Genomic DNA, 27,039 nt, shown 5'->3' on the forward strand with positions numbered 1-27,039 from the left:
CTGTTTCTTACCCATAAGTTATGCCCCATATTAAGAAATCGGTGCTAAACAGTCACGTCAACAGGTGGGTGAACTTTTCTGCAAACAAGACCAAGGCCAACATCCCATCACTCCAGTTTACCTCCCATGTCAACATGCCTGCTGTCTTTATACCATGTCCAGCAGCAGTGACTGGTCTGCTCTGACCCATGTCAAACTTCTCTCAACATGGTCACCCTGTGGCAGGATGAGGACATTTCCCATTGCACAGTACATCTACAATACATAAAATAAGTTATAGGAGATACAAGTTGTTGCCTTGTTTTGTTTTCCTTTTATATAAACATTATTCACATGTCGTAGCATTGCAGATTTTAGTTGTGTGAAGTCATTAAAACCTCTGAGATAACACCTCTAAGACACAAGAAACTGTTCTTTTAAACGTAGCAAAATAAGCATAAACATAATTTCTAAATTAGCATATCCTGGAAAAATTACCTACCATATGCAGTTATTTACAGGAATGCAATCCTGACCAACTACCATATTTTCCACACTATAAGGCGCACCTTCAATGAATGGCCTATTTTAAAACTTTTTTAATATATAAGGTGCACCGCATTATAAGGTTTGGGTTGCCGATTTGTTCCGTACTCAATTATTACACATCCACATTTGTAAAGAAGTGGTCCCCGAGTATTTTATATAGTAGGCTGCCCCAGTCATTGTTTCACTCATGGTGTTGGTGTTGCCATATTGAGCCCAACTGCTTTCTGGGTAACAAAGACCAACCGACATGTTGCCGCTGCAGTCTCTGTCTCTCTCCCCCCGCCCCTCACCCCCTGGCTTTAAATGTATTATCAAACTTTATTAACAAACCAGCGTTCTGACAACTATCCCAGCATGCACCCACTTCTTCTTCTACGGGGGAAAATAAAGTTGGCGGCTGCATAGTTGCTAGACCTGTTGTGGCTCAATATTGGTCCATATATAAGGCGCACCGGATTATAAGGCGCACTGTTGGCTTTTGAGGAAATTGAAGGTTTTTAGGTGCGCCTTATAGTGCGGAAAATACGGTAAGTGATTTGTTCTATGTAAAAGCGATTATCTGAATATTTCAATGCCTAAAGTAATTGTTGCACACTTCATTACTAAAAACACATATTGTGTAATACAGACATGTAGATTAAGAGCAATTAGATTGTCAATTACAGGAACATTTTTATTTTTCTTATACATTTTTAAAAAAATAACTGAATAAAAGCATCTTTTTTTAAGAAAGACGCAACAAAAGAAAACAATAATTCAATCCATCCGTCTATAGAAATAATGTTTTAGTGATGTAAGAAGCGGACCAGTTAATGGCTTTTCGAAACATTACAGTATGTATGAAGTACAATATGTATGAAGATTAGGGTAGTATGTTAATACCAAAGTATATGAAGAGGATTTTATTTTTTTAAAAATGCAACAACAAGGCTGATTGTGATTATTATACTTTTCCTCATTTGGAAATCAGGGCCAGTGAGAGTTCATCCATCCACCAGTCAGTCCATTTATCTCCCCATTCATCCATTCCTTTTTACACTTATTGGGCCACAAAAAAAAAGCAAGTCCGATAATGTTCAATGTAAAGCTCTTAAATTAAATTCAAATGAACACTAACAATCCCTGAGTGAATTAGACAAAAACTTCTTCTTTATGTTTTCTTCCACAACTCCATTTTTCACAACTAGATTGAATAGATTTTACAGAACCACAAGCACCTTCAAGAAGAACAAGTGCAAAAACTATTCAAATCATTTTGCCAGTTCATACATACTTGTCTCCTGCGGTAATCCTTGCTGTATTTTTAAGCGAGCAGACTCAGCCAAATACACTCATTGCCCTGGAGTTCTAGATTTCTGTGCTGGCAGACATACAAAAACACTCACACATTCCTGCAACTGCACTAAGAAAACTGCCAATACTGTAATCCTAAATCAGTTACTGAGGCTCTTTGCTGGTGGGGATACTAACTGGATTCGGTTTAATTCATTAAAATGTACTCAACAACAAGAAAGAGCTAATATGGAGGCAGGCAAAAAACTATAAAAAAAAACGTCCTGCTCGTCTTGTACAGAAACAACTTTCTACATGTGCACAAACACTGAAAGTGGAGCCCTCTGCCTGCAGCGATGCAACACTGCAGCAGTAACACAAAGTGTTTTTTTGTTGAATTATGAAACAAATTACAGCTTTATTGTTATCTAACCAACAAAAAAATTCACAGTTCTCTATTTTCTGCGTCTGTTCCTAAATATTGTAGTTTTTTTTATAAACCATTAGACAGGCTTTTACAGACAGTTATGGAGGTTTCGGCAGAATCTTGTTACAGTTATTTATTTAATGGACTTCTTGCTAATGCTGTTTAAAGTGTCGTACATGGTGCATCAATTTTATGATATAAATTGTAATGTATACAATGTATAAATATGCAAATATATTTACAAGACGTCCTGTATAAATGACTGCTGCAAGCCTATTTGTAGCAGTATAACTTTCTATTTTTATGTGACAAAGACAAAACTTAATATATTTTGTTCGAGATTTTAAACCTCCAAAATTAACGAATGTTTATTTGGCTAAAGTGGAAGATTAATTAAGAATTTCAGAAATAAAAATCTGGAAAGTTTGTTCTGATTATTTAGTCTTCCTCTTTTTACTCTACTTCACCTCTAAATAAAATCCAGCCAGCTCCCTTCAGCAGTCACCTGACTAGTAAAAAGAATCGATCCATGTGGTTTTATTCCAGTATAAATCCAACTGTTCAACAAAAACCTAAAGAGTGGTGAGAAAAATTGCACTATAAGTCCAGTTTAATTAAAAAATGTTAACTTTTAATTAAATGAGGTGTAAAGTTTGCTTTTCATCCAAAAGCTATGGTGAAACATAGTGGTGGGGGCATCATGCTGTGCAGATGCTCTTCTTCTTCAGCAGTGACAGGAATGCCGGTCAGAGTTTTTCATCTAAATTAAAGAATAAGCCTTTTCAGATAATGCAACACCTGAGATTGGGATCGAGTTTCACCTTCCGGCAGGACAGACCCAGGGATGCAGCCAGCGCTACAAGGGAGTGGTTCACATGTGTTAAAACAGCCCAGTCAAAGTAGAGACTATTAGGAAATTGTGACAAGAGTCGATCACGTTTATAGAAGTTCTCAGTATAACAGGAATTGCCCTATATTTCAAAATCACACTTTATTTTGGCCTATCACATAAAAGTTGGTGATCAAATGTGAAAAAGTTTCAAGGGAAATGCAAATTTTTACAAGACACAATAGATATGGAATCGTTGCTTGTGTCCTTGTTTCAAACTTTCAAACTCTCAGACTTTCTTGCAGCTACTAAACTGGAGCGTTATACTCAACGCAAAAATAAAAGTGCTTGTATTTGTAGGTGATTTCCTCAGCTGACTCTTAGTCATGCTTTGATTTTCTTGTTCGCTCATTGCTGTTGCTCTACCTCCTGCCAAACATGAGTTCTGTGTTACAGCAAACAGAAGAGCCTGCATGAAAGGTCCTGCCAGACGAACCATGATGTTCGGGGGAAAACGCCTTCCCCTGTGGACAGGTAAGACCAGACTCACCCACATCTGCTTGCTGCTCATAGACCTCAGTCTTTTGACACTGTTTAAGACGGCAGCAATGGTTATATATTTTGATTTTGACATATGTTGCGAGGTCATCTGAAGGACAGAAACTCCTGAGATGTTAATGCTTTTCACTCAGGCTGCTCGTGCTTCTGATGGTGCTGTTAGTTCTTTAGCTTTGTCTTAATGTGGAAAACGCCATTGCTATAGCGATAAGTATCTGCTTTCAGCGAAAAGTCTAGGCCTTCTCAGCATTGCCATCAGATACGTCTCACTGCCCAGGGTGCCACTCCGTCATGGGGATGCCACAGGCACTTAAATACAATTTTCTGTTCAGGTTTCCCAAAACACTTTTACTACTGTTTATCTCGTTGCGTCAAAGAAGAACTGAAATGCCTTCTGTTACAAACACCTTAAAGAATGAAAGATGACATAATGATACAATTGATTCATTTCCATTACAAAATACCTTTTTTTTCTTTAAAATTCTAAAGGGATTACACAATATAATTATATAGTGCAAGTTTACCTCAAAAAGTTGCTGTAGATGATGAGCATGTAGGGAGGATGTCCTGTAGCGGTCAGTATTACAACAGTCAGGAAGAACCCTCTGACTGAAAACACTCAACAGAGCTATTTTGGAGTAATTTGAGAGAGCTGGAATTGCTGATGATCTTCACCTCAACATCTAAAACGTGGTACTGTTCAAATTTGAACTGGATTATTTCACAAAAGAAAGAAGAAAAAAACAATTAGTGATTTGTGAGACTTTTATTGTACTTGGTGAAGCGAGACTTACTAAGGGTGTTATTTCTACGAGAATCACCACCGCTTTTTCATAACATTCATGGCTAATCTACGCATACCAGCAGTGTTTGTGCTGTGTCTCAACAACCTCAGAACCAGGACTTATGATCTGGGAATGATGTCACCCCGAGCTTATTCACGATCCTGTTCTGTGTCATATAACTGATGGGATAATGGTGCATTCCATTTGAGCTCAAAAGTTGGAGTTTCCAAGCTGGAATACCCCCTGGCCCGACACTAGGAAGGTTGTCTTGCTCCAGCCTGAAATTCCAACACGACAAAACAAGGCAGTCATGTTGCATTGTGATGTTGCATTGGAGAGTTGGGTAGATTGTTTCTGGCAATGATCTTGGAAATCTTAGCCAGGAAAATATGAGCTCTTGAACTGTTTTGCAAAGTCTAGCATGCATTTGTGTTCAACGTCCCCCGAGTCAATGAGCTCTGCAATCATGGCTGCAAGTCTTTATGCATCTTGTTATACATGCAGAGGTAGTGACTAAAATTTCAGCCATATTGGGCAGAGAGCTTCTTTGAACATACATTTTCAAGTCTCACTACAAATCTTGACTCTGACTAAAGCCTAGACTTTGATTAGGCCATTTTACAACACCGATATGTTTTGGTACCTGGGGTTAGGGCTAGGGTAGTGTTCAGGTTTTTGCAGCCTCTACCAGGTTTCCTCCCAAGTCATCCCTCTGCCTGGCTCCATTTGTCTTCCCTTTAAATCTTCCATGTTACAAGAGGTGTGAATCTTTTGCTCAGTTTTCTTTCAAATATACTCCAGCATCTCGAGACCCGTCAGGAATATCTCATTTATATATTTCTAAGCATTCTCACCATCTGCATAACAGCACAAAAGGGAAGACATGACTGAAGAAAAACAGATAAGTTTGGAGAAAAGCTTTTTACAAGAGAAAAGTGAATTGTGCAACATGGACTGTAACACAATATCGACAACATGTTGCCAGGATTTTTGCACAATGGAAACAGTGTTGGTCAGTGGGCCAAATTAAGCGTACAGTCTTTCAGTTTGCACTAATGCGGCGAGCGACCTTGGGAGACACCTTTGCAGAAGGGCAGGCGCATTAGTTGAGGACGGCCAAAGAGGGAAGATTGAAAGCAGCGGATCTTGGACCAGTCGTGGAGTCATTTCCCCCTTATATACGAGGGCCAGACCTCCACGACTCCCAGATGTCTACCACCATCCCAGCTGCTTCCTTACTCTCTCTTTCTTTCTCTTCATCTCTGCTCCGAATGATTTTTTTTTACCCCCCCCCCTCCTTTTCGGAGACTCTTTAAACCTTGCTTTCTCTATAATCATGCACTCTCAGCTCGCCAAAGGTCTTTGAAGTAGGCGGTATGTCTCCAGCCATATGATGATATATGCACTGTATGTTTCCAAAGCAGACAGAAAGCAGAAAAAAAAGGGAGAGCAGGGAAATGCTGCCATTGCCACAGTGCGGTTTTCCAAATGTTAATTATGTCTTGCTCAACTTTAACATCTTACACGTGTGTGTTTATTTATGAATTTATCTGCATCTGTTATGTCTAAGCGTGCATGTAGCATAAATGTTTGGAGGCCCAAGCAGACAGATAGATAGAGATGTGGAGGAGCGTGTGTGTATGCGTGTGTGTGTGTGTGCAAGCTACTTCCTCCCATACATGCAGTGGTGGAATTCACTGCATCACGGGTACAAAAGAGTTAATGGAAATCTTCACTCGCACCAACAAGAGCAGACTTGCCTTTCTTCTCCCTCTTTCTCTCTCTGTCTCCTTTTCAACCTCAGTCTGCCATTCCAAACACTCTTGACTCTGCTTTTGTTAGTTTTTTTTTTTTTTTAAGTACTCCAGTGCAGGTGAGCAGGTCATCAAACATGTCACCTATGTCTGCACGGTATACGTCTTAGCCTTTAGTCCTCGGGTCACATATTTTACCATAAAAATGAAGCACTTGTTCTGTTTGCAAACAGAAAGCAGAGCGGTTTCCAGAAGCCGTCTCAAAATGGAAGTATTTTGCAATTTAGAAAATAAACTGTGATAAATCCCAACCCTGCACATTTTAACTAGCAAACAAAGGCATTACTAGGCGAACATAAAAGCGGCTTTCGTTCTGACTTCGAGAGCAAGCTACCTCTGTATTGTGACTCCGAGGCTTGTCATCTGCAGCCAAAAGGTGGCGCCGTTTCTACATTCACCTAACAACTATTGTGAAAAATCAAAATAAACCTATCGGATTCAAGACTCTTTTTTTTTGTCCATCTTGGAGAGTTCTGCATGTTTAACAGGTTTCATAACACTTCATGAAACAGGTCTGAAAAGCTGCAGTTTTGCTTCTTGGAGGAATGTTCATCCAAGAAGCAAGAAATAAAAGCTCTCTTGTACTCTCTTTGATGCCAAACGGTGGACGCATGGCCACGTGGTTGTGGGACGTTTGTATTCACACACCTTTCGAGGAACACGGGATGTTTCACATCACAGTTTCCTGAAAGTTAAAAACGTGGCTGCAGAAGACATGATTGTTTCTTCAAAATGTATTTGGTGATCCACCAAGGGAGGAAGGCCCAGTGTCTTTAGGGGTACCAACTCCTTTGATATCCTTTTCATCGAACCACTCCGAGTCTGGCGTTCATCAGGGACGATTATTGGAATCCAAAACTCTCTGCGACTGAGTCACTTTTTGTTGAATCATTTCCAGTTGCTGCTCTTTCCAGAACTTTTCCAGACAGCTGAATCCAAACCTCATGTTTCTTGTATCGCCGGTATGCGCAAATAAAGGTCATCGCTCTGCTTTCTTGGGAACCCTAAGCTGGCCAAGTACATCCTTCTCTCCCCCTTCTTCTTTTCTTGATTTGATAAATTGATTGCATTTTCCCTGCCCTCTTTTCTCGTCCATTTCCCAAATGGCTCATGTAAAGTTTGGTGTTCTGCCTCTATCTGTGCTCGTTTTCTCTCTGCCAACATTGTCATGTGTTATTTCTTACAGATTACCTTCCACGTATGACACCAGAGTGGGGTGACATCACTTTATCACGTCGCTGTGTGGGTGCCAGCGATCATGTCCGTGGAATGTCTGTGACTCCAGGAGGTGGTACACGGATCTGGTTGGTTAATTGTTTCGCCCCCTGACATTTGTGAAAAACAATCATGAGTGCCATTTTTTTGAAACAATGAGCAGTCAACTCTGACCTTCAAATGGGAGGCAGATTGCTCATGTGCAAATCGCAGCGTGGCGGCGTGCCAGCTATTACAGCATTCTTGGAACAATTGTTGCTTTCAGAACAATAAGGCCTCAGAAGATAATCCTGCTTACAGTCACTCTGAGTGATAAGCCTTATTAGAGGCATTATTCTCCATTTTCAACAAAACTAACTAAATTGTATTCTGCCCTCTACACAGCTGTTGGGATTGTTCCCCACTGACATCGTCTGACCAGGATTTTCTTCTACTTTTCTTGAAATCTCTATGGCGGCAGGACCGTAGCGATGATGAACCCCAGCAATGTTGACTGAGGTTGAGTTCCTCCAGATAAAGGGGCGTGTACTTCGGGACAAACTGTGACTGTGATTGGTCAATTGCTTAAAAAAGTCATGTCAACTGCGACCACTATGCAAGTGAGGTTTACAGCTGCTTTAGATGTTTCTCAATTGTCTTTAGTAGAACTCTTGGGAACTTTAACCCATTTTCCATGTTTTCAATCATAATTTGTGGATAATGGGTGTCTGTGTGCTTGGCTAAAGACCCAAAGGTTTAGAAGTGGCTTTGTAATAATTTCTAGGCTTGTGTTTGTGACTTTGTTTGTCATCAGGTTCTTCTTTAGGTCAGGGCATGATATGTTGTTTTTTGAGCTTGTTTTTTTGTGTGCTGTCAGACATCTTCCACTGGTCTGTGTATTCACCCCATTTGTAACTTTTATGTCTTTCTAAATGCACAAGACCTTTTGTGTGGATGTGTGTGGAGAAAATACACAAGTACAAGAAGGATTAATGAAGCAGCTTTATTGAAAATGTCCTAACCATAAACGTCAGATAAAGGCAGCATAAGAAAAGGGAAAGAAAGTCAGCAAGTAAGAAAGCAGGAAAGAACAAAAAAGCATGCCAACACAATATGCAACGATGAACATCCTCCCGTTTTCTCTACACACGAGGAAGAATGTCACAATAAAAGTCCTTCCTGCCTCTCTCCTTACAGAGATGTAACGCTAAAGTCCTGCATGGCTTCTCTTGTTTTGTGACGCGTCGCATTTGAGCACCGGGACACATTGCATAGAACAGAAATGTTAACAACCCACTTCTTTTCACATACAGAGAGTGAGTGTGTATGAGTGTGCATGAGTGTGTGTGTGAGTGAGAGAGAGAAAGTTTAAAGGTTTCTGTTTGTGTGATTGTCAGAATGGAGAAAAAGGAGGATTTCATCTAATACTAGCGATAAAACTCCACAAATCTAAAAAGCGAACAAACACACATCTACCATAATTTACCCCCCAGCCCAAGCCACACAGTGGCACAACAATACAAATCATGACGCGTCATAAAATAATCAGGCTTATCACAGCTCGAATGGCTTAATGGCTTATATTATAATAGTTGTTAAAGTACAGTTTAATACAGAAGATAGATTTACAATCGGTATAAAGCAGAATTGGAGAGTTTCAGGGAGACGCCGTAAATCTTTGCAGCTTTTAATCCCTTTGAATGCAAGCTGTGTACAAGAGGAGGTACGTAGCAGTGAATCTGAGACGAGACCAGATCTACTGCTGATTTAAAAAACTTATAATAATCAAAACCTGTGCAATGCAAAGCTATTCAGCACAACCTCAATGGCAACACCAAACAAGCGCTCCTAAAACACACTTGTCCGTCTGTGATTTGTAAGCCTTCACATGGCGCTAGCTCGGGTAAGACACAGGCACTTGTCCCCGTGAGTGCAGCGTTAAGTAAATAACATCATTTAAATGGATATTTAAAAAAAAAAATTAAGGAGTTGTTGTCATTGTTGTTTAGTTTCAATCCAGATTGGTTGGTCCTGGAGGGCAAAGCGAACAGCTAGTCCAAGAGGGGCTGAGACCAAAGCAGACTATTGTGGTCAGTTCTGTAGTTTCATTCAGGAAGATCAATTGTGACGCACTGCCTCCAACCTCGATGTCTTTTAGGTAAAATTTCACTGATTGGTCTGTAAAAAAAACAAAACAATCCAATGCAAACAGGACGACAGTTTCAAGAAGAAAACAGAGAATGAAAACTAATTAGTTTTTAACACTTACCTTTTTTTTTTTTCATTTTAAATTTGGTCCTAGTTGCTAACTTCCACCTCCAGTTTCAATTAATCTGGATTTTCATTAAATTGGGGGAGTTATTTACTGACTTTGACTCTAGATAAACTTTATAGAACCTCACTTCAAAATTTTTAACTGTCACTTTAAAAAAGATCTAATTAAAAAAACAAGAACACTATCAGGAATCTTTCCTCAACCTGTGTGATTTGAGTTATTGAGACAAGATGTCAGAAAAGCTATGGTACATTGTGTACGTTATGTTCAATAGGGTAAAAGCCACCAACAACATGGTGTAGGCTAAAATGTTAACAAAAGAGCAGCATGTTCAGCATGAAATAACTTCATAATTTTTAACTGCAAAGTGTTTTTGTCTAACAACAAATATGGAAATCATAAAGTTTAGTCACTATTCACCGCACATGTGAATGGAAACTTACAACATCTGGACAAAAGATGCTTAACAGACAGCCGTTCAACATGGTGGATGAAATTGCAAAAAAAATAAAATAAATAAAATCCTTTTTTATACCCTTTGACCTATTTTAATAACTAATAACACTGGGCTGTGCCTGTGCATGGGGACAGGAGACATTAGTTGTTAGATCTAGCATATTAGAGATATAAAAGTGTAAAAATAAAGAAAAAAAATGCTGAAGGAGACCAGCAGGAGGGACACACGTATCCTAAAATAAAATATACTGTTTGCATCGTCACAGAGGTGACACGTGGAAATGTTTGGACAACCCTACCAGAGAGTTTGACACGACTGGTAGAGCGCTTCCTTTCACGTGCGTCTTTCCTCAATGTCATCTGAAATGCAGGGATTGAAACGTTATAGTCTGGGACCTCAAACGGAGAGGTGGGGGGGGAGGGTCCAGGAGAGGATGAGCAGATCTGGCAGTGAGGGGGGGTGACCGGACCACCAACACCAACACGGGAAGTAAAAACCCAGTCATCCTGATCCGTGCAGTAGCCCATACTGGCCACATAGAGGAGTCGGTGCTGCGATAGTCCCCGAACTGTTACATGACCTCTCCCAGAGGGGACTCGAGTGTTAACAACTTCCTTTACCAAAAACGCAGTGACAAACTGCACACGCAGCATGTTCCTGAGGGCCGGGTCTGCGCGTACGTCACAGGGAGGAGAGCGCTGTTGATCCTCAGCGGCAGTGGCTTTAACAACTTTAAAGAGCTCTCAGCTAAAAGTTTCTCTGCGTCGACCTACCTTTGGCACAGCAACGGTAAAAACTTAAAAAAAAAAAAAAAGAAAGAAAACAGATTGTCTTTTGGCATGATTGTCAGTAGAGAATTCACAAAAGTTTTTTTGTTTGTTTGTTTTTACAGTTAAGTAGTTTTCTCCCAATCTCCGGCGAGCTTATCAAGCAGTTCTTTTTCTCTCCGCCGTCACCGTCTTGTCTTCTCAAACGGATCAGAGAGCAGAGATATTGTACTGTCCGTGTGTGCGAATGCATAGTTGCGCCACGCAGTAAAACAGAAGTGTACATACACAAAACGCATTCAGAAACTCCTTCCTGAGAGGAGCCAGGAAGTCCCTTTTTTTCCCCCCCATTCAGATCCTATGTTTCACGCAGACGCCCAGCAATTCCACGAAAAGAGATTTATGCCGACAGGTCGGATATGACCAGTTTTTCCATCTTATTCCCAATCTCTCCTGGGACTTGAAGCTCCTCGGATTCATAGTCGTCATCAAATGTCCTGAAGAAAAAAAGAAAAAAAAAAAGCAAATCATGCTGTTATCCTTGCAAATATTCAATCTTAAGTAGTTCATATGAACAATGCATTTGAAGAGTTTTGATATCTGGTTTTTTTACAACCACAAGCTTTCATGTTATTGGGATGGGTTTTTTTTTTGACTGACCAACACAAAGTCTATCGTGATTGTGAAATGGAAGAAAAATATTTTTTTCTCTGAATACAAAATCTAAAAGTTATGTTTTTCTTTTTTGACCACGCTGGCCTTTGTTGAGTTGTAAATTGGCAGGAAAGTCGGGTGGTGAAGAGGCGGAACACACACAATTTGATTACAGCCACAAATCTTTTATAAATATCTGTACACGCTTAGCTGCCCCCTTCCAGTGCTTCACTTTATTGCCCATTCTTTTCAGCAAAATGTGCCCAAAAGCTAGCTCAGACTGGCATGGACAACATCTGTGAGCAGAAATGTTTATGTGTTACCAGTCTTCTCTTTGGAATTAGGTTTGGATCTTGATTCTAACATATGCACTGAAAACGCTTTGATCCAGCCACAGATACGTGACATTGTAGATGTAGCTGGATGTTTTGAGTCTTTTCCCTGCAACAAGTTCCTCTTCAGTCTTGATTCTTGTGTAGCCCGTAAGAGCCTTTCTTCTATGATTGCCCTTTATTTTGGCTCCATCGTATCATCAACTTCAACCCGCTTTCACGTCCAGGTTAAAGAGAGTAGATGATGAGCTTCGAGAGGTTCCTCTTCTGACCGTGGTGATTTCTTCCACCGGTTTGACATGTCCCCGAAATGTTTGTGTCAAACTGAAAACTGCGTTTCTTGTGAGTTTCTTAAACAAAAACAAGAATCGTATTCCTTCCCCGTACTTTGTGTTGATCTATTACATAAAATCCCCCTTACTTATGGTTGTAATGTGGCCAAATGGGACAAGGTTTAGAGCAGTGGTGTCAAACTCATTTTTATTTTGGGCCGAATCAAAAATCTGAATGTTCTTAAAGGGCCGGTTGCACCAGAATCTATTGATAAAACCAATAAAACTGTTAAAATATCAGTAAATAGCTGTTCCTCTAGGATTTGTGATTATTTTAGTGTTTATTTTTGCAATCAAAATGACTTTGTGGTGAAAATTAAGAAATATTTATAATTGTTTTTTTTTTACAGTATTTACGCTAATGTATGATGTTAAATGTGTCTCTTTATCACTCGCTGCATCAGTTACGGATTCAATGTTTTTGACCAATTTTGAGAAAATTAGCAGTAAAATCAGGGCAAAAATGTGGAAATTTGTTGACTTTGTGTGATTTTTGCAGATTTGTGAAAAACTGGAAGGACTCATTGATGTAATTTGGAGTCCAGAGGGCCACATAAAAAGCTACGGCGGGCCGGATTTGGCCCCCGGGCCTTGAGTTTGACACCTGTGGTTTAGAGGGTATCGAATATTTTCAAAGGTACTATATACAAGTGTTAGCATGTACCCTTCATGGAGCTGTTCGTTTGCGGTTTCCTCTGCTACCAGTATCTCGTATTCCTCTGCAGCATATTTGTCCCAGTCGGATGGCTCCGGACCTTCGCTGTCAATGTCCTGAAACACATTTTTTTTTTCATTTTTTACTTTTTTTCTACAGCAACAAAATAAATACAGCTAGGGAATTTTCAAGAGTCATGTCAGGGTAAATAATAAATAGATTAATCTGATAGATGCTGCAAGTTATTTCCTTATATTTATTATTTATTATCAGTTATATTACTGCAACCTGTTATTCAGAGATAGAAGAAGAGAACCCTTCCGTCAGAAAATGTTGGTAAAATTTCAATCAACTCTAGTAAAACTCAGATTTTTATTGTTACGTTCTGTCCTGAGATTTTATTTGAAATCCTGTTACACACAAGAAACACAAGTCGGCACCTTTTGCACTGCAAATGGATCTCTCTGCTCGTGGTCCAGGTATTTCTCCAGATTGAAGAATGTGTCGAAGAATATGTGAGCCATCCGGCAGCGCTTCAGATCGCTCAGGGTTATCTTGCCTGGAGGAAAGGAATTGGTTCATGTGTTTAATGCGAGCACGGAATCAGTGTGTGACTCTCAGATGAAGAAAGTTAAACGATATTTAACCTGGATTCTCGGGCTTGACCAAGTCAAGCATTTGGCAGAGCAAATCCTGGAAGGGCAGCGGCTCGATGCCCATCCTCTCCATCCTCTCGCACTGCTCCTCATAAAAGTATTCCAGCTCAAACATGGAGAGAACGCCGTCGCCGTCGACATCCATGCAGCGATACCAGTACTCTATGCTGCCGAGACAAATGGGAGACGGGTCGTCGGTGTTTGCATGTCTGAGAGCGACTGCGGACTCGCACAACAGATGGCGAGTCACGGATATCTGAGCAGCTGCGCAATACCTGGTTGGGTTTTTCTTGTCTTCCTCAGATAAGAGGAACCAGACAAACTCAGCGTAGCTCATCCTGCCTTCTCTCTGCACGGCGTTGCCCCTGGAGACGAAACAGACAGAGCCGTTCGCATCGATCGCCACGTTGGCGCTGAAGTAATCAGCTCCACTCTGTGTGTTTCCACTCACCGGGTTACAGCACCGGAAAACAACCTGTCGATGATTCTGTTTGAGGACGCTGTCAGAAGGGTGAGAATAACAGGAGGGATAATGAACAAATGGGATTGGACGCGTCATAAGAGAACGCTGTGTTTAGCTTCCAAGCTGTTCTTACCGTGGTCATTGTATCTCGACAGGTCCTTGGGGTCAATGTAGAGGTCGTGGTCGGTGTCCAGCTCCCAGAACTTGCAGTAGATGACGTAGAAGTGTTCGTAGGAGAAGTAGTCGGTGATCTGGTTGATGTCGTCCTCTTCTTCCAGGAGAGCCAGAGTCTGCAGGAAGTTGCTCCTGCGCAGCTCTGTCATGGTGACGCGGCCCGTCCAGGAGCGGTTCACCACATAAAATATCCGCTGGATGACCTGCGGCGGGCAGGGAGGAAAGACGAGTAAATTCAGTGGCAACACACCGTTTGTAAAATCTAAGTCATTAAAGTTCATCAGCACGGCGAAACTACAGACTGCTGCAATTCTTTACAAAAACAATTAGAGGAAAACATTTGAAAATTGTGTAAGATTAAGGAGCAAATGTTTAAAATATGCCAATACAGAACAACTAGAAAATATTTTTTGTGTGTCAAACTGTGGAATCACTTGAATATTGAACTTAAGACAATATCCACACATAAAACTGTTCAAATTGTTATACAAGCATAACGCTGGATATAATATATAATCTTCAGTTATTGTTGGTGCTTTTGTTGCCGATGCTGATGACATACGAGAATCTTTTAGGCAAACAGAGAATGGCCCCAAAAAGATAAAATATCCATTAAATTACACATATGAAAGTGACAATGTTAGTTGCTTTCACCGGGGAATTAATTTCAACAATGAAATGATGGGAATAATAATAATAATAATAAAAAAAAAAAAAATTAAGCATCTACATAAATCTTTAATGGGAAAATAAATGCAAAAATAAAAAATCACATTGCTTTAAAGATGGTTCCCACTCCAAGTTGGACAGGACATCAGCTCACAGTTCAAACCAGGAGTTCAGGTCACACTTAGCTCAACAAAGAGAGGCTCAGCATTCGTTTCCTGGTAAATCGACCTCCCAGAGCTGCTAATGTCTTCTACAGAACTGGATCAGCTGATGCACTAGAATGGTCTTAAAATGGACATGTGGCGGGCCGAGGGTCTCGGCTGCAAATGGGACCGCGGGCGGCATCGTTTCCGTGACGTCACGGCACGGCTCCGCGCTTCGACGTAGCAAAACCCGTCGACTTCAGAGGCACGTGTCACAGCCGCTGCTGGTAGCGTTGATGCGCGCGCTCCGTCTAATGTTACACAGCAGATGTTCACAGGAACAGCTCCGCCGGCAACGGAGGACAAGCTTACTGGTATTAGAAACGCAATTAACCGGATTTTATGAAAATGAAACAACATCGTAACGCCGTAAACTAAAAGATAAGCGGCAACTGTCATCGTCTCAACCTCGTTGTGTTCTTAAGATGTAAAATGAGTGGATTCTTTACAGAATGCTCATTGCTGTAAGTACTCTCTTAGTCACAATGACACTCCTTACCCTCGCGCTCAAAAATTGTGAGAAATTCGACCCTAATTAACTGAAGTATATTTATTTTGTGTGAAAAAAAAATTGTTATAAGCAAAACCACCAACAGTACAGCTATTCTTCATCATATTTAAAGTAATACAAAAGTGATTCACTTTTTTACTTTTTAAATTGTTGCTACATATTTATTCCTATAATAATTCAGACTGTTCCTGACTCAGTTCTTAAGGATTTGTGGTCCTTAATGCTGATTTTAAAATACAGTACGCTAAATTGCACTATGAATAAGTAGCAGATATTTTATCAATGGACAAAAAAAAAAAGAAATACAGGAAGAAACGGAGGAAGGACATGAGAACTTGTCTAACAATCAGAAAGCTTTACGAAATAGCTTTCTGACAAAGTAAATACCAAAACACACAATCTGAATAATAACTAATTTGTCTTTCCATCATTTTGGTCATTTACCGTAGTAATGTAGCGCGAGTGGAATTCAGGGGCATCCTTCAAAAACGTGAGTCCAGGGTGCGTGTCCACAATGTCCTATAAGCCAAGGATAAACGGTTGTAGAAAGAAGAGACGTTTCATGCTTTGAAGAAACGCACCACAGCACTAGACTGTGTAACAAACAAGAGTTTAGATGGCACCTACTTGGAGAAGAGGAATGAAGTCTTCCTGTTCCAAATATGTAAGCCCAGGTTTAGATAGCAGATAAATAAACCTCGATGAATCATCGTGGCAACTGTGCAGCAACCTGCAGAAGAGAAGACAGGAGTTATGTTGGGAGGAGATCTGATTTCAGAACCTGAGTGGAGTTGAAATGTGGAGGATTCTGATAAAAAAACAACAACTAAAGAACTAAAACCTGGCATTCTTACTTCCTCCATGTTGCAACAAATGAGTGAACCGACACAAAGCCTGTCCTCTCACCACCAGCAGCGTAGAACAAGGCTGCCTTCCAGTAAAGCGGACATCCGCACACCTGAACGGAGACACAGACAAAACCAGTCACTACTGTACAACAGAAAAACACGTTTGTTGGTAAAGAGGAAAAAAATGTCATAGAAATAGTATAACGTAGAGTAAAGGTTGTGCATAATTGTTAAGTAGGAGGAAAGCAATACAGCATTTTAATCCAGCGAATATTCAGGGTAACTTTGGCTGCAGTAAACAACAGGAAGTCTTTTATATGTTTCCACGACGTGAGCCTCCACACTGGCTCATTATGCCACCAAGAATGGCAAATAATATTAGGTTTTGAATTGCTTCTTACTAAAAATAATAATTAAAAAGGCAAGTGTGAGCAATTTTCCGTTTATTGCCCAGAAATTACGCAATTTCGCAAAATTTCCATAAGAGAATTACAACAATCGTGCTAGAACTTATTTTGTTTACCGTTTTATTAGGTCATAAACTAAGTGATGTTATTTTTTTTCTTCAATTTCCAGACAAGTGGAATTAAAGGAAATATAATTATTCTTTTTTTTTTTCTAACGCCCGTTAAAAATGTGTTGACATGTTTTTGAAAGGGGTTGTTTTGGTTTTTCAGCTCTAGACAATTTATATTTAGAAGAACCATGACCAAAATTGGCTCCTGACCTTAAAACAAAAATATTTTCCCTTTTTTCTTTGGGGAAATAGCACAAAGTTTATCATTCTGGATGAAGCATCTTTTTTTTTTTAAGTTGCTTTTTTCTTCCATAAAGCAGCATAACTTAAACTGCACATAACTTGCTGACCTTTGCAATCTTGCCCATCTCATAAATGTCAGCCTTCTCCTCCTCGAACTCGGCGAAGGCCGTCTCTATGGCAGCAATGGTTGCGTCGTGGTTGGCAGTCGGACCCGGGGCAGGGAGCCCACGAGGGTAGTAGAACCTGGGAATGTTAACGGCAGGAGGAGGGGGAGTGACGATCACCGGCGCTGGAGGAGGGCTTGGCGAACGTGGCGTGGGGGGTGGAGAAGCTGCGGTTGCGGGCGGCGCTGGAGGAGGCGTTCCTGGCTTCTTTTCCAGTTTGGGCTGGAGCTACGGAGATTAAGAGGAAATCAGGCATGGGGACAAAGGCTTAGGACTCTATGCATGTCACATGTGGTGTTCATATTTTGGATCTTTTTTTAATGGAAAAACTAGAGTCTTTGAAAAGTAACACCACATTTAGGCAGGAATTAGCTTCCCGAAGCGAAAGCGTCGATGGATCGTAAGGAAGCACAACAACCTCGGGCCTGTGACACACATGGAAATTCCTGGTGAACAATAATAATAAACATCTACCAAACTTGTTTGGCAATCGGTTAGTCGCTGCAAAACATTTTCACTGTGGCGTTGGCAGGAACAGTTCCAAGTGGTGCAACACTGCAGAAGTCAACCTAATGCAGGGCAGACATTTCCTGACTGCAAATTCTCAAACTCCAATAAAGCAATAGAAAACAGACAGCTGTTAAGAAAATGATGGTATTTTTTTTAGGAGCCGACGTGAAAACACAGACCTGCACTAATCAGTCAAAAATTAGTCGGTCCTCCAGAGATTGGCGCTCAGCCGGGCAAATACTGAAAAGAAATTATGAAATTAAATCAACTGATTGACTTATTAAATGGATAAACTAAGAACTCCCACCATTTACAGTCTATAAATGCAACCCCACTTTTGAGTTTAATAAACATTACATAAAAGTTAGAGAATATGTTGAAATTCCTCTGTTGTTCTTCTGTGTACATCTGTGAACATTTCAATGTGAACAAGAGAAAAAAAAAAATGTATAGACTAATCTGATCGACACAACAGGCACCCTAATTATTGGCCACCTATTGCCTCACAAAAGTTTCAATCAAGAAAATCCACTTTATTCTCTGTTTTCCTGCCAAACTTAAGTAGAGCAGTTCTTAGGAGAGCATTATGTAGGATTTAATTTATGAGTAAAAGACCTAATTTACACTAGGTCTTTCAGTCCTCATACTGGTGGTAAGAGAACATGTTGCACCAGGGCGGAATGATAAGATACAGATCTCACAGTGTTAGTTACTGACTCTGCTGCTTATGAAATCTCCAGGCAGACCTCAGTGGAGTCCTCTCTTGGGCCTCCGTCCCGCGTGTATTGAGCAGGACAGCTGGAGCTGTGCTTCCCTTCAAAGTGTTCATTCTATCGCTCTATTCCTGCAACCCCCTGCGCTATAAATACACCACCAATACCTGTCTCAAAATAGTTTTGCCGTCCATGGCATGTAGCTCTGTGTCTAAGAGCAACAAGACGCGACTACCGTATCTGTGTGTCTTTAATGCACCACCGGGTCTGGGTTTTACGTGACGAATAGACGATTAAATGGACGACAGACCAAACTCCATCCATTCTCTCGGCACAATTGCGCAGTGTTCATGCCGACTGCTGAACCGACTGACCTGTTGCTGCTGGAAAGACTTGAGCCTTTTTTTGAACCGTGAGGGCAGGACAAAGTCACACCCCCTGGCCAGAAAAGCCAGCTCCCCCCTCAGGTCAGGGTCCCGCCGTAGCGAGGCCTCTTTGTCCTCCTTGATCATCATGGTGGAGGCCGACGCTCGCTACTCCTCTACGAGATACGGCCAAGCTGATGTGGCTACAGACGGAGCGGCTCGCCCAGAAATTAAACTACTTCCTGTAACTGTAACTGTAATGGAAGAGCTTACTCAGGAGTCAAAACAGCCACGCAAATCCGTCAATATCTCCTTTGGCAACTACTTACACTTCAAAAAAAGCTATGTCCTATGGGCTCCCTTTGACCAAGACAAAGTTTAAAAGCTGCGTTCTGTAGAGCGGTATTCCATTAATGAATCTGAGTAAGGAGGCGTTCCTCAGGGGTACCGGACCACAAAAAGGTTCGAAGCAACATGGTAGCACGCTCCTTTATCTCCAGATGCAACCCCAAAACGCAGCTTCTGTCCTGGGTGGAAACCTGTCAGCTGTCCCCATGTCAGCTTTGGATGTGTGCATTAGATGTAGCCTGACTGGTGCCTGCTGCTCCAAGCTGGGCTCTGACAAGCTGCGGTGAGAAACATGAGCCATGTCAGGGTCTGGCGATACACACACGCGCGTGCACACACACACGCACGCACCGAACTATCTGTCCTGAGCGTTGGGGCTGTGGGTGGGTGGGTGGGTCAGGGGGCTGCAAACATGTTGTATATCAGTGAGTTATGTTTTGCAGGAACTGGGTCCTCCTCAGTTCCTGCTCGGGCCTAAAGTTAGCCGGTAGGAAGTTACAACTCAAAGTGATTGAAATAATTCTACAGCAGACAGGAAGCTTCTCTTTAAACTGCGGGACAAGCAAGCCGAAATGTTTTCATAGACGTAATTGGAGATGAAGTGATGAATCAGCGGGAGAAGCAGCTGTTGAGAAAAAGTTTATTCCTCACAGGGAGAAGTTAGAGAGGGCCTTTAGTTATTTACCTGAACCTTTTGAACACCAAAACCTGCTCTCAGTTTGTCACTTAAACGGTAAATAATTATTCTCCGTCAGGCAAACTGAACGGTCCACATTAGCATTCCGTTTTACTACATGCATCCTTTAGCCTACTACAAATACATCTGCAATCACTCATGCATACTCTCACACATCTAGCTAAAGTAATTGGCAAATTAAGCCTAATGTGTGTTTAGTCTCCTCTTTTGTTGCCATCAAGTGACGTGTCATGTTGGAAAAAGTGCTGAGTTTCTTTATTCGGGATCACAAGAAGGCCTGTGAAAGCAGGTAGGAAACGTGGCCTCAGACCACATTGCTGTACTGCCTGGTGTTCTCTCCCAAAACCCGTTTTGGTGACGGAGAGTTGAGATTTAAAGTCCTGTGACCGAAGCTTGGCAACAAAAAAAAAGCTGATCAGTAAGATCGATCTGTTCCTGGGTCCTTAAAGCTTTGCTCCTGCAACAAAATGCTGCGAGAGTGAAGGTGGGGAAAAGCTATTGCTGGAGCTCTGATCTAGAGAGTGACATGTTCACAGGAAGGGCTGCGGTCTAAAACCTCAACTCTACAGAGGTCTTTGAATGGTGCGTTAATGAGGGATGTTCAATGGTGGGACCTGGCTTTAGAGGTGCAGGGATGCAGGAAAGGGGGGGAGAAGAAAGGGGTGTCTAAAACAAACATGCCAGACCATCACACAACTTAACCCTGCTTAGGATAGTGTTGATACTGGAGCCTATCCCAACAGTGAATGGGAACTAGGCAAGAGGAATGTTTGACAAACGACCAAACAAAAGCTGCGTTTCCATTTCAAATGTGCGCAAAGCTTACTCGATATTCTGCTAATGTCGTGAAACTCCCTCCCCACCCCCCCACAATTCTGCAACTGCAGTATTTCTGTTAAATGGGAAACAATCAAAATCACACATGAATAAGTTTGTTCCCGCAATAAGTCATTAACAAAACATGCCTCGCCCTCATCCTCCCATCACTCTTGTCCTCCTTTTCATATTTTCTGTCAGCAGTAACATTCGGTTATTGATCATGTGACTCATGTGATGCAGAGAGTGTTTTAAAATGCAGTTTGGCAAAAATACATTGATTTCAATGCAGCTGAAAAATCACCTCATCCAAGCTCAGTAACTTTTTATTGAAAAACCTGATTTTTTTCGTAATTCCAATTTGCGTACTTACATAGTCAATGTAAGCACAGCTACTAACGACACCACTCTTCACTCTTCAGTGTGGAAGTTGTTACTCAGATCATGAGTGAAAGTTATGTATTTTCAACTATCAGTGAGATTATAAAAAAAATAATGCCATAAAAACAGAAAAGCTACTTAAAGATTCTAGACAGAAAACTGTGACGAGGCGTATCAGCTGCTGACTGGACTTAATTTGAATCTCGGTGTAATTCAGCGTTCAACATGGTACACGTTCTGACAACGACGTCCATTCAGGTTCCCAGGAAACTGGAACAACAGAAGCAACAGACCCACAGCATCACAAGTCCCCCACATTACATGATGGGATGGCTAACCCCGCCTGCAGTCCAGATGAAGTCTCTGAAAATCCAACATGTTTGTTTGTAATAGCAGGACAGAAAAAGTTTTTTGTTTTTTTTCTTGCAACACTTCATCAACCTAAGGGTGGTTTTAGATGCTTGATGACCAAAAAGAAGCCACTCGTTTCTGCTCTTCTTTTACAGGGCATTTAATAAAAGGTTTTCCTCCTCCCTTATATTCATGTGGTGGCTAGATAAACATGGTGTCTCCTCCAGCCTAGTGGTGTTAGTTCGTCTGTGTCAGTTAAATTTATGATTGTTGGGGGGGAACGATTTCTGTATCGCCAGTGATTTTGGTAAAAATGCATTTCATTTCCTGACTGAATGACGGATTGGAGCTTTTTACTGTTATCCGAGGTAACAGTAAAAAGCAATACTTGCTATTTTGCCTGTGATCAATTCGATTTAATGTTTTCATAAAATGACAGACAGCAAAAACTGTCTGTTAGTTGCCAGTACAGTAACAAGGTGGAAAAAATGTATTTTCCCTATAGCTTAACCCTTTCATGCTTGAATTATGATCATTTGTGTCAAGTTTCCCCCCCCCATTTTTTATTTTTATTTTCTTAAGGCATAAAAAAAGGTAGGGGGGAAAAAAAAAAAAATTCTTTTTTAGGTGATCAATTGCAATTTTTTTTCCAAATACAAAGTTGTTATTTGAAAAATCCATCAGTAGTATTGTTCTTTTGGGTTATTTGATGTCACATTTTTTTTTTTTTTACCTGCAAGAGTCGTCTACAGCAGAAGGAGGGACCGGGTCGGTTGGCATGCTTTTTCTGTCTGTCGGCCATATTGGATTTAACAAAAATAATTTCTTGCATTTACAGCCGATAGCCAGCAGTTTGTTGGTGTATTTTATGATGCATTAGTGTCCACTTCAGTGGTCTGTGTGCACTTATAACATAAAAATCCACAAGAAGCACAAGAAAATGGCTTTTAAATAGCTGTCCACTGTAGTGACAGCTATGCATGAAAGGGTTAAGTAAAGCTGGGAAGTCATTTAAAGCAACACCAATCTGAAGCCTTAATGAGAGGAGATTCTTCTGGACTTTTTCAATAAGTTCTTGCAGCAAACCTAATTCAAACACATGGACAGCAACTGAATGTGATAGCAGAGAAATTAAGGCCAAGTACAGATTGTTGTGTGGATCTCTTTCAGTGCAACACAAGCTGGAAATCTGGCCCCCTCTAGCGATACAGAGGCTTATGTATATTTTGGACAGTAAAAACAAATGTTTTTTTTTTATTTTGAAAAATAAATTTCATATTTAATCCTAACTCACTTTCCAGAGTTTTATGGTATTATGTTTTTTTAAAGCATCGTTTTGCAACTGAAGGTGAGGGTTTGGATTCTCACAAGACCAATGGAGGAGTTGTGAGAGCGTGCTCATCTATGGAAATAAACCCAGAAAAATAAGTGAGTCACCTTATGTTTTGGGTAACTCCCTGTACGCCGTCCTGAATTCTTCGGAACAACTGGACGCCATGCCGAAGCCAAGGTCGCATACCGATCCCACACACACACACACACGCACACACACACACACACACACACACACACTCAGAAACGTATCTTCTTTTCCTACCCTCTTCTGATTCTTATGCTGCAGTGGGAAACAGTCCGCAACTCGTAATAAGCTGCCAATATGTTCCAGTATTCCCCTGATCCTCGTTGTATCATTAAACTATACCTCTAGCGCTTCTTGATCTCAACCTTATCAATTGCAGCAATGCATCTATGAACTCGTTTATCTCTGTATAAAGTGATATGTGTGTGTATTTAACTGTGAGCCCCAACAGATGCCGCCAAGCAGCTGTGTGCTCTTTTCCTGTCTGACTGACAGATGGTGTAACCCAGCCTCCCCGGGCCCCGCTCTGCCTGGGCCTGGGACCAGTTTAGCGGTGAAGACAGTGAGATTGGTGTGGGGAGTGAGTCCGATCCTTCAAACATCCAGGATTTAGTGCTGCGCTGCGCTCAGGTGACATGAAAACAAACTCTGGCACAAACTGTTCCCTTTGAGAAGGATGCAGAGAGCCGGTGAGTCGACGGCACTCTGAGGAATGACTGAAGAGGAAAAAGACACGGAAAATTCTGATGTGTTTTACGTTAGCCATTGCCTTTTTTGTTGTTCACTGAAGAAATCAACTTGTGTTTGGGTTATTTTTGGCTCTAGAGGTTTTTAAGCTCCAGCTAAAACTGTCACAAAGTCCAATTAAAGAAAAGCTGCAGTGGGACACAGCTCAGTGGTTCTGTTCTATTCAATTAATTTATATAGTGCCAATTTAAAACTGATTTTCAACAAATGTTAACGCAATGACGTCAAGTATTACACTTATTTCAATCCAGTCATGTAGTAATGTAAGATGCGTCCCAAGCTGTAACATTGAATTTTTGTGTAGCTGTGTTTTAATAAAAATAAAAACACACACACTGCCTTTTTCATGCAAAATTACATCATAGGAAGTATTATTTTTTCTTTTTAGCTAATGTACCTTTTTAGCTAAAGTATTTAGCTAATGATTTTCAGTATTTGTGGTGTCGTTCACAAAGAAAGAGAGAGTGAGTCAGCTGCTGCGGCTTCCTAATTGTTGTTTTCATTTAATCTCCTCCTTCTTTTGCAACTTTGAATTGAACAGATAATTATAAACATGTTCATAAGAGCTTAGTTTATGAAATAGGACAAGCTTGTAAATAGATTTTGTCTCGACTAAGTGGAACTGGGTTGAAATATGCTGCCAGCTGAGTTATCAACAAGTCATATCAAAACAGAGAGTAAAATCCCAGTTTGAGCCCTTTGGCCAAATGCTGCAAATAGAAACATGATTGAAGTTAAACGTGTTTATTAAAGTCTTCAGTTCATGTTTTAGATTTTCAACTATTTGCTGGATGAAATTAAAGGTTCATTAGCTGGCTCCTGCAGAACTTATGACACAATAAGCAGCTATTTAAATGGCAGTACTATGTAAGGTCAACTTTTTTTTAGCTTTATATCACGTTATAATGTTGTTCCCTCATTGAAAACATATCTTGAGTGTTGCTTTGATTCTTTCATGCATGTTTGAGAAATCTGCCGGGGCAACCATTCAGTTGTGCAAAACGCCTAGGGGTACCAAACGGCATCTTCAAGGAGTTTCGTGGCTTACGAATTTCTGCCTCACAAAGCACCCTTCCCCTGTAACACTCCTATTCAGCTCCTTCAGACTAGCCTGGGTCAATTAGCAAACACCTGGTGGATCTTCACATCAGGTGAGCTCGTTATACAAACTACTTTTTAGTGCAACGCTGGTAAAAACGTTGTTAAAGGATTAATTGTGATTTATTTTTTTTATTGTACTTTGCTGATACTGAGGTACTAAAGCAAATATTTCCCCCTGTGCAAACCTGAGGACGGGGATATGAGGAGAGGAAAAGATAACTGAAAAAATAATGGAAGATTACTGGAAGAAAGACGGAAAGCAATGTGCGTTTTGGTGCCGAGTGCTAAATTTCCCAATCCTGTCCTGTGCTCACCACTCGAACCCAATCCAGTCCCACTGCAACAGAAATAAACGAGTCACGAGCCTTCAAGGCATTGATCGTATAAGTACAGAACCGGAAGTGTTGAGGGGTCAGCTGTCCAGCAACAACTGTCACCTAACTGTGGAGTACACACTTGAGATGCACACATGTCGTCCTCCAGGACTTAATTAGTCCACACAAATTGTTCTGCGTGGGTCTGTGTGAGCATCCATGTATGTCTTGATGGATTCACTTAACTGGAACTGTTTATTTCTGTCTTTAAGAGCAGCTAAATAGTGTGAACATGACAGCTTCCTTAACACACACCCCCCAAAACCCACACACACACCCACGCACATGCACACACACTCACTCACTCTATGAAACTGGCCGTCCACTGAGTGTATATTTATCTGGGTGAGGTTAGCGACTGATTTCATATTTATTTCTGCTTCAGGCACCAGGCAGAGTTTACTCACACACACATTAGTTATTGGACACAGGGCCGACAGCGTCATGTACAAAATATGAATTTAAGTTGAACTCAAGAGTTGGCACTTGAGCACAAACTTGGCTAAAAGGCCTGGTTTTAGTTCAAAATTATGTCAAAACTGGACTGCAACATTTTTCTGAATCAACATCAAAAATAGATGCTTGAGCAAGAAAGCAGATTTACTACCAGTGTCATGGAGTGAACATCTGTTTCAGATGGACGGACACAATATCCTGCATCGGTCATTGAGCTCAAACCATCAACACATTGATGAAGTCCAAGAAAGCCAGTCTTTTTGTCAAGTTTACCTACGATACGTCACATAGACTGAAGCAAGAACACGATGGAAGAGAGTAAACCAGACTTTCAGTCAATCATTTCTATAGCACTTTCCACGAACACAATGTTGGTGAGTAAAGTGCTTCAAAGAGAACATGAGAGCAGGTCAAAGGGGAGAATGAAAAACCAGATAAAGCCAGAAGTTTCACACCAGGTTTAAGTGAAACTTCTTTAAAAGTCTATCAAAATAAAATAAAAACTCTTGAGCTTGCAGGATTAGGGAAAATGGACCAATTATCTTCATCCATTGAATACAGACTGAAGCAGTCTTAGTAAGAAAAAGGTGGAAAGTAACCCACCTACCTAATTATTCCTAAATGTTGACTCAAACGGGCATAACAGTTGACATTACGTCCAGTGTTGTTTTCTCTGTGCGTCTGTTTCCAATTATACTTTAAAATCTTGCCAAGACAGATTTGCTCTGTGTGGCTGACTCATCAGAGATGATACTTCTCAAGAACATCTCATCATTCCTCTGTTCCAGGAATGAACAAAACTAAGACTGTTGCGCATGCAGTGGTGGCTACGTTTTCGTCGCAGAAGGCTACACATCCATTCTGAAGCTGCATACTGATCTGACTGATGATAAGCTGGCATCGGTAACTAAGCTACTAAAAACTGACACAAAGGGGCGAATATTTATGTAATCACTTATTTTATGTTAAATAATTGTGATTTTATAGGAATCAGTTTTTACTTTGACATTCTAGGGTTTATTTGTAACTTTGTAAGTCAAAAATAGCAAAATTTTGTACATTATGATGGATTTTTAAAAGCATTTAAAAAGGGTAAATCATCCAAGGGACTGAATACTTTTTATAGGCCCTCTAAGCTGTCTTCCTGAGGAGATCATATTGAGACAAAAAACCTTTTATCCAAATTCGATACTAGTACACGGGGTGCTCCCCAAACTGGGGAGGACCAAAATGTGGCAATTAGTTCTAATATTTATGTTTTGCTTGGAGGATGAAAGAAACATTAAGAAGATTTACAGACTATAAATATGTCCGACCGCAGGGATTGATTTTACTTGCTTGGATCAAGAATGAAGGAGGGAAAGCACAAGTTTTCTCAATAATTATGAGAATTTGCTCAGCTGTGTATGACACTACAAAAAAAAAGTGCTCCGTTATTTCTGGATCTAACTGAGATTATTTCTTGGAGTTGTAAATTAAGTAAAATAAAATTA

General features: G+C 40.7%; 1 protein-coding gene across 2 annotated transcripts in view; it reads right to left on the reverse strand.

The window, feature by feature from the left end:
* Positions 1–8,396: 8,396 nt before the first annotated feature.
* The window catches only part of ppp2r3a (protein phosphatase 2, regulatory subunit B'', alpha), a 65,906-nt gene continuing 47,263 nt past the window's right edge, over positions 8,397–27,039 (reverse strand). Inside the window, exons 1-12 of one of the 2 annotated variants that reach the window (XM_008399220.3) lie at positions 18,925–19,584; positions 17,271–17,555; positions 16,410–16,513; positions 16,183–16,285; positions 16,000–16,074; positions 14,132–14,375; positions 13,987–14,035; positions 13,811–13,900; positions 13,527–13,702; positions 13,320–13,438; positions 12,889–12,995; positions 8,397–11,403 (exon numbers count right to left, since the gene is read on the reverse strand). In XM_008399220.3, the coding sequence (XP_008397442.1) occupies positions 11,307–11,403; positions 12,889–12,995; positions 13,320–13,438; positions 13,527–13,702; positions 13,811–13,900; positions 13,987–14,035; positions 14,132–14,375; positions 16,000–16,074; positions 16,183–16,285; positions 16,410–16,513; positions 17,271–17,555; positions 18,925–19,065 (1,590 nt within the window). In that variant the 5' untranslated portion in view covers positions 19,066–19,584 and the 3' untranslated portion in view covers positions 8,397–11,306. Of the gene's footprint in view, positions 11,404–12,888; positions 12,996–13,319; positions 13,439–13,526; positions 13,703–13,810; positions 13,901–13,986; positions 14,036–14,131; positions 14,376–15,999; positions 16,075–16,182; positions 16,286–16,409; positions 16,514–17,270; positions 17,556–18,924; positions 19,585–27,039 lie in introns of those variants that run through there. The other variant, XM_008399219.3, reaches the window with a different exon arrangement.

This window comes from Poecilia reticulata, chromosome 22 (assembly GCF_904066995.2).
Source record: "Poecilia reticulata chromosome 22, P_reticulata-male-v2, whole genome shotgun sequence".
In the NCBI taxonomy this organism is placed as follows: domain Eukaryota; kingdom Metazoa; phylum Chordata; class Actinopteri; order Cyprinodontiformes; family Poeciliidae; genus Poecilia; species Poecilia reticulata.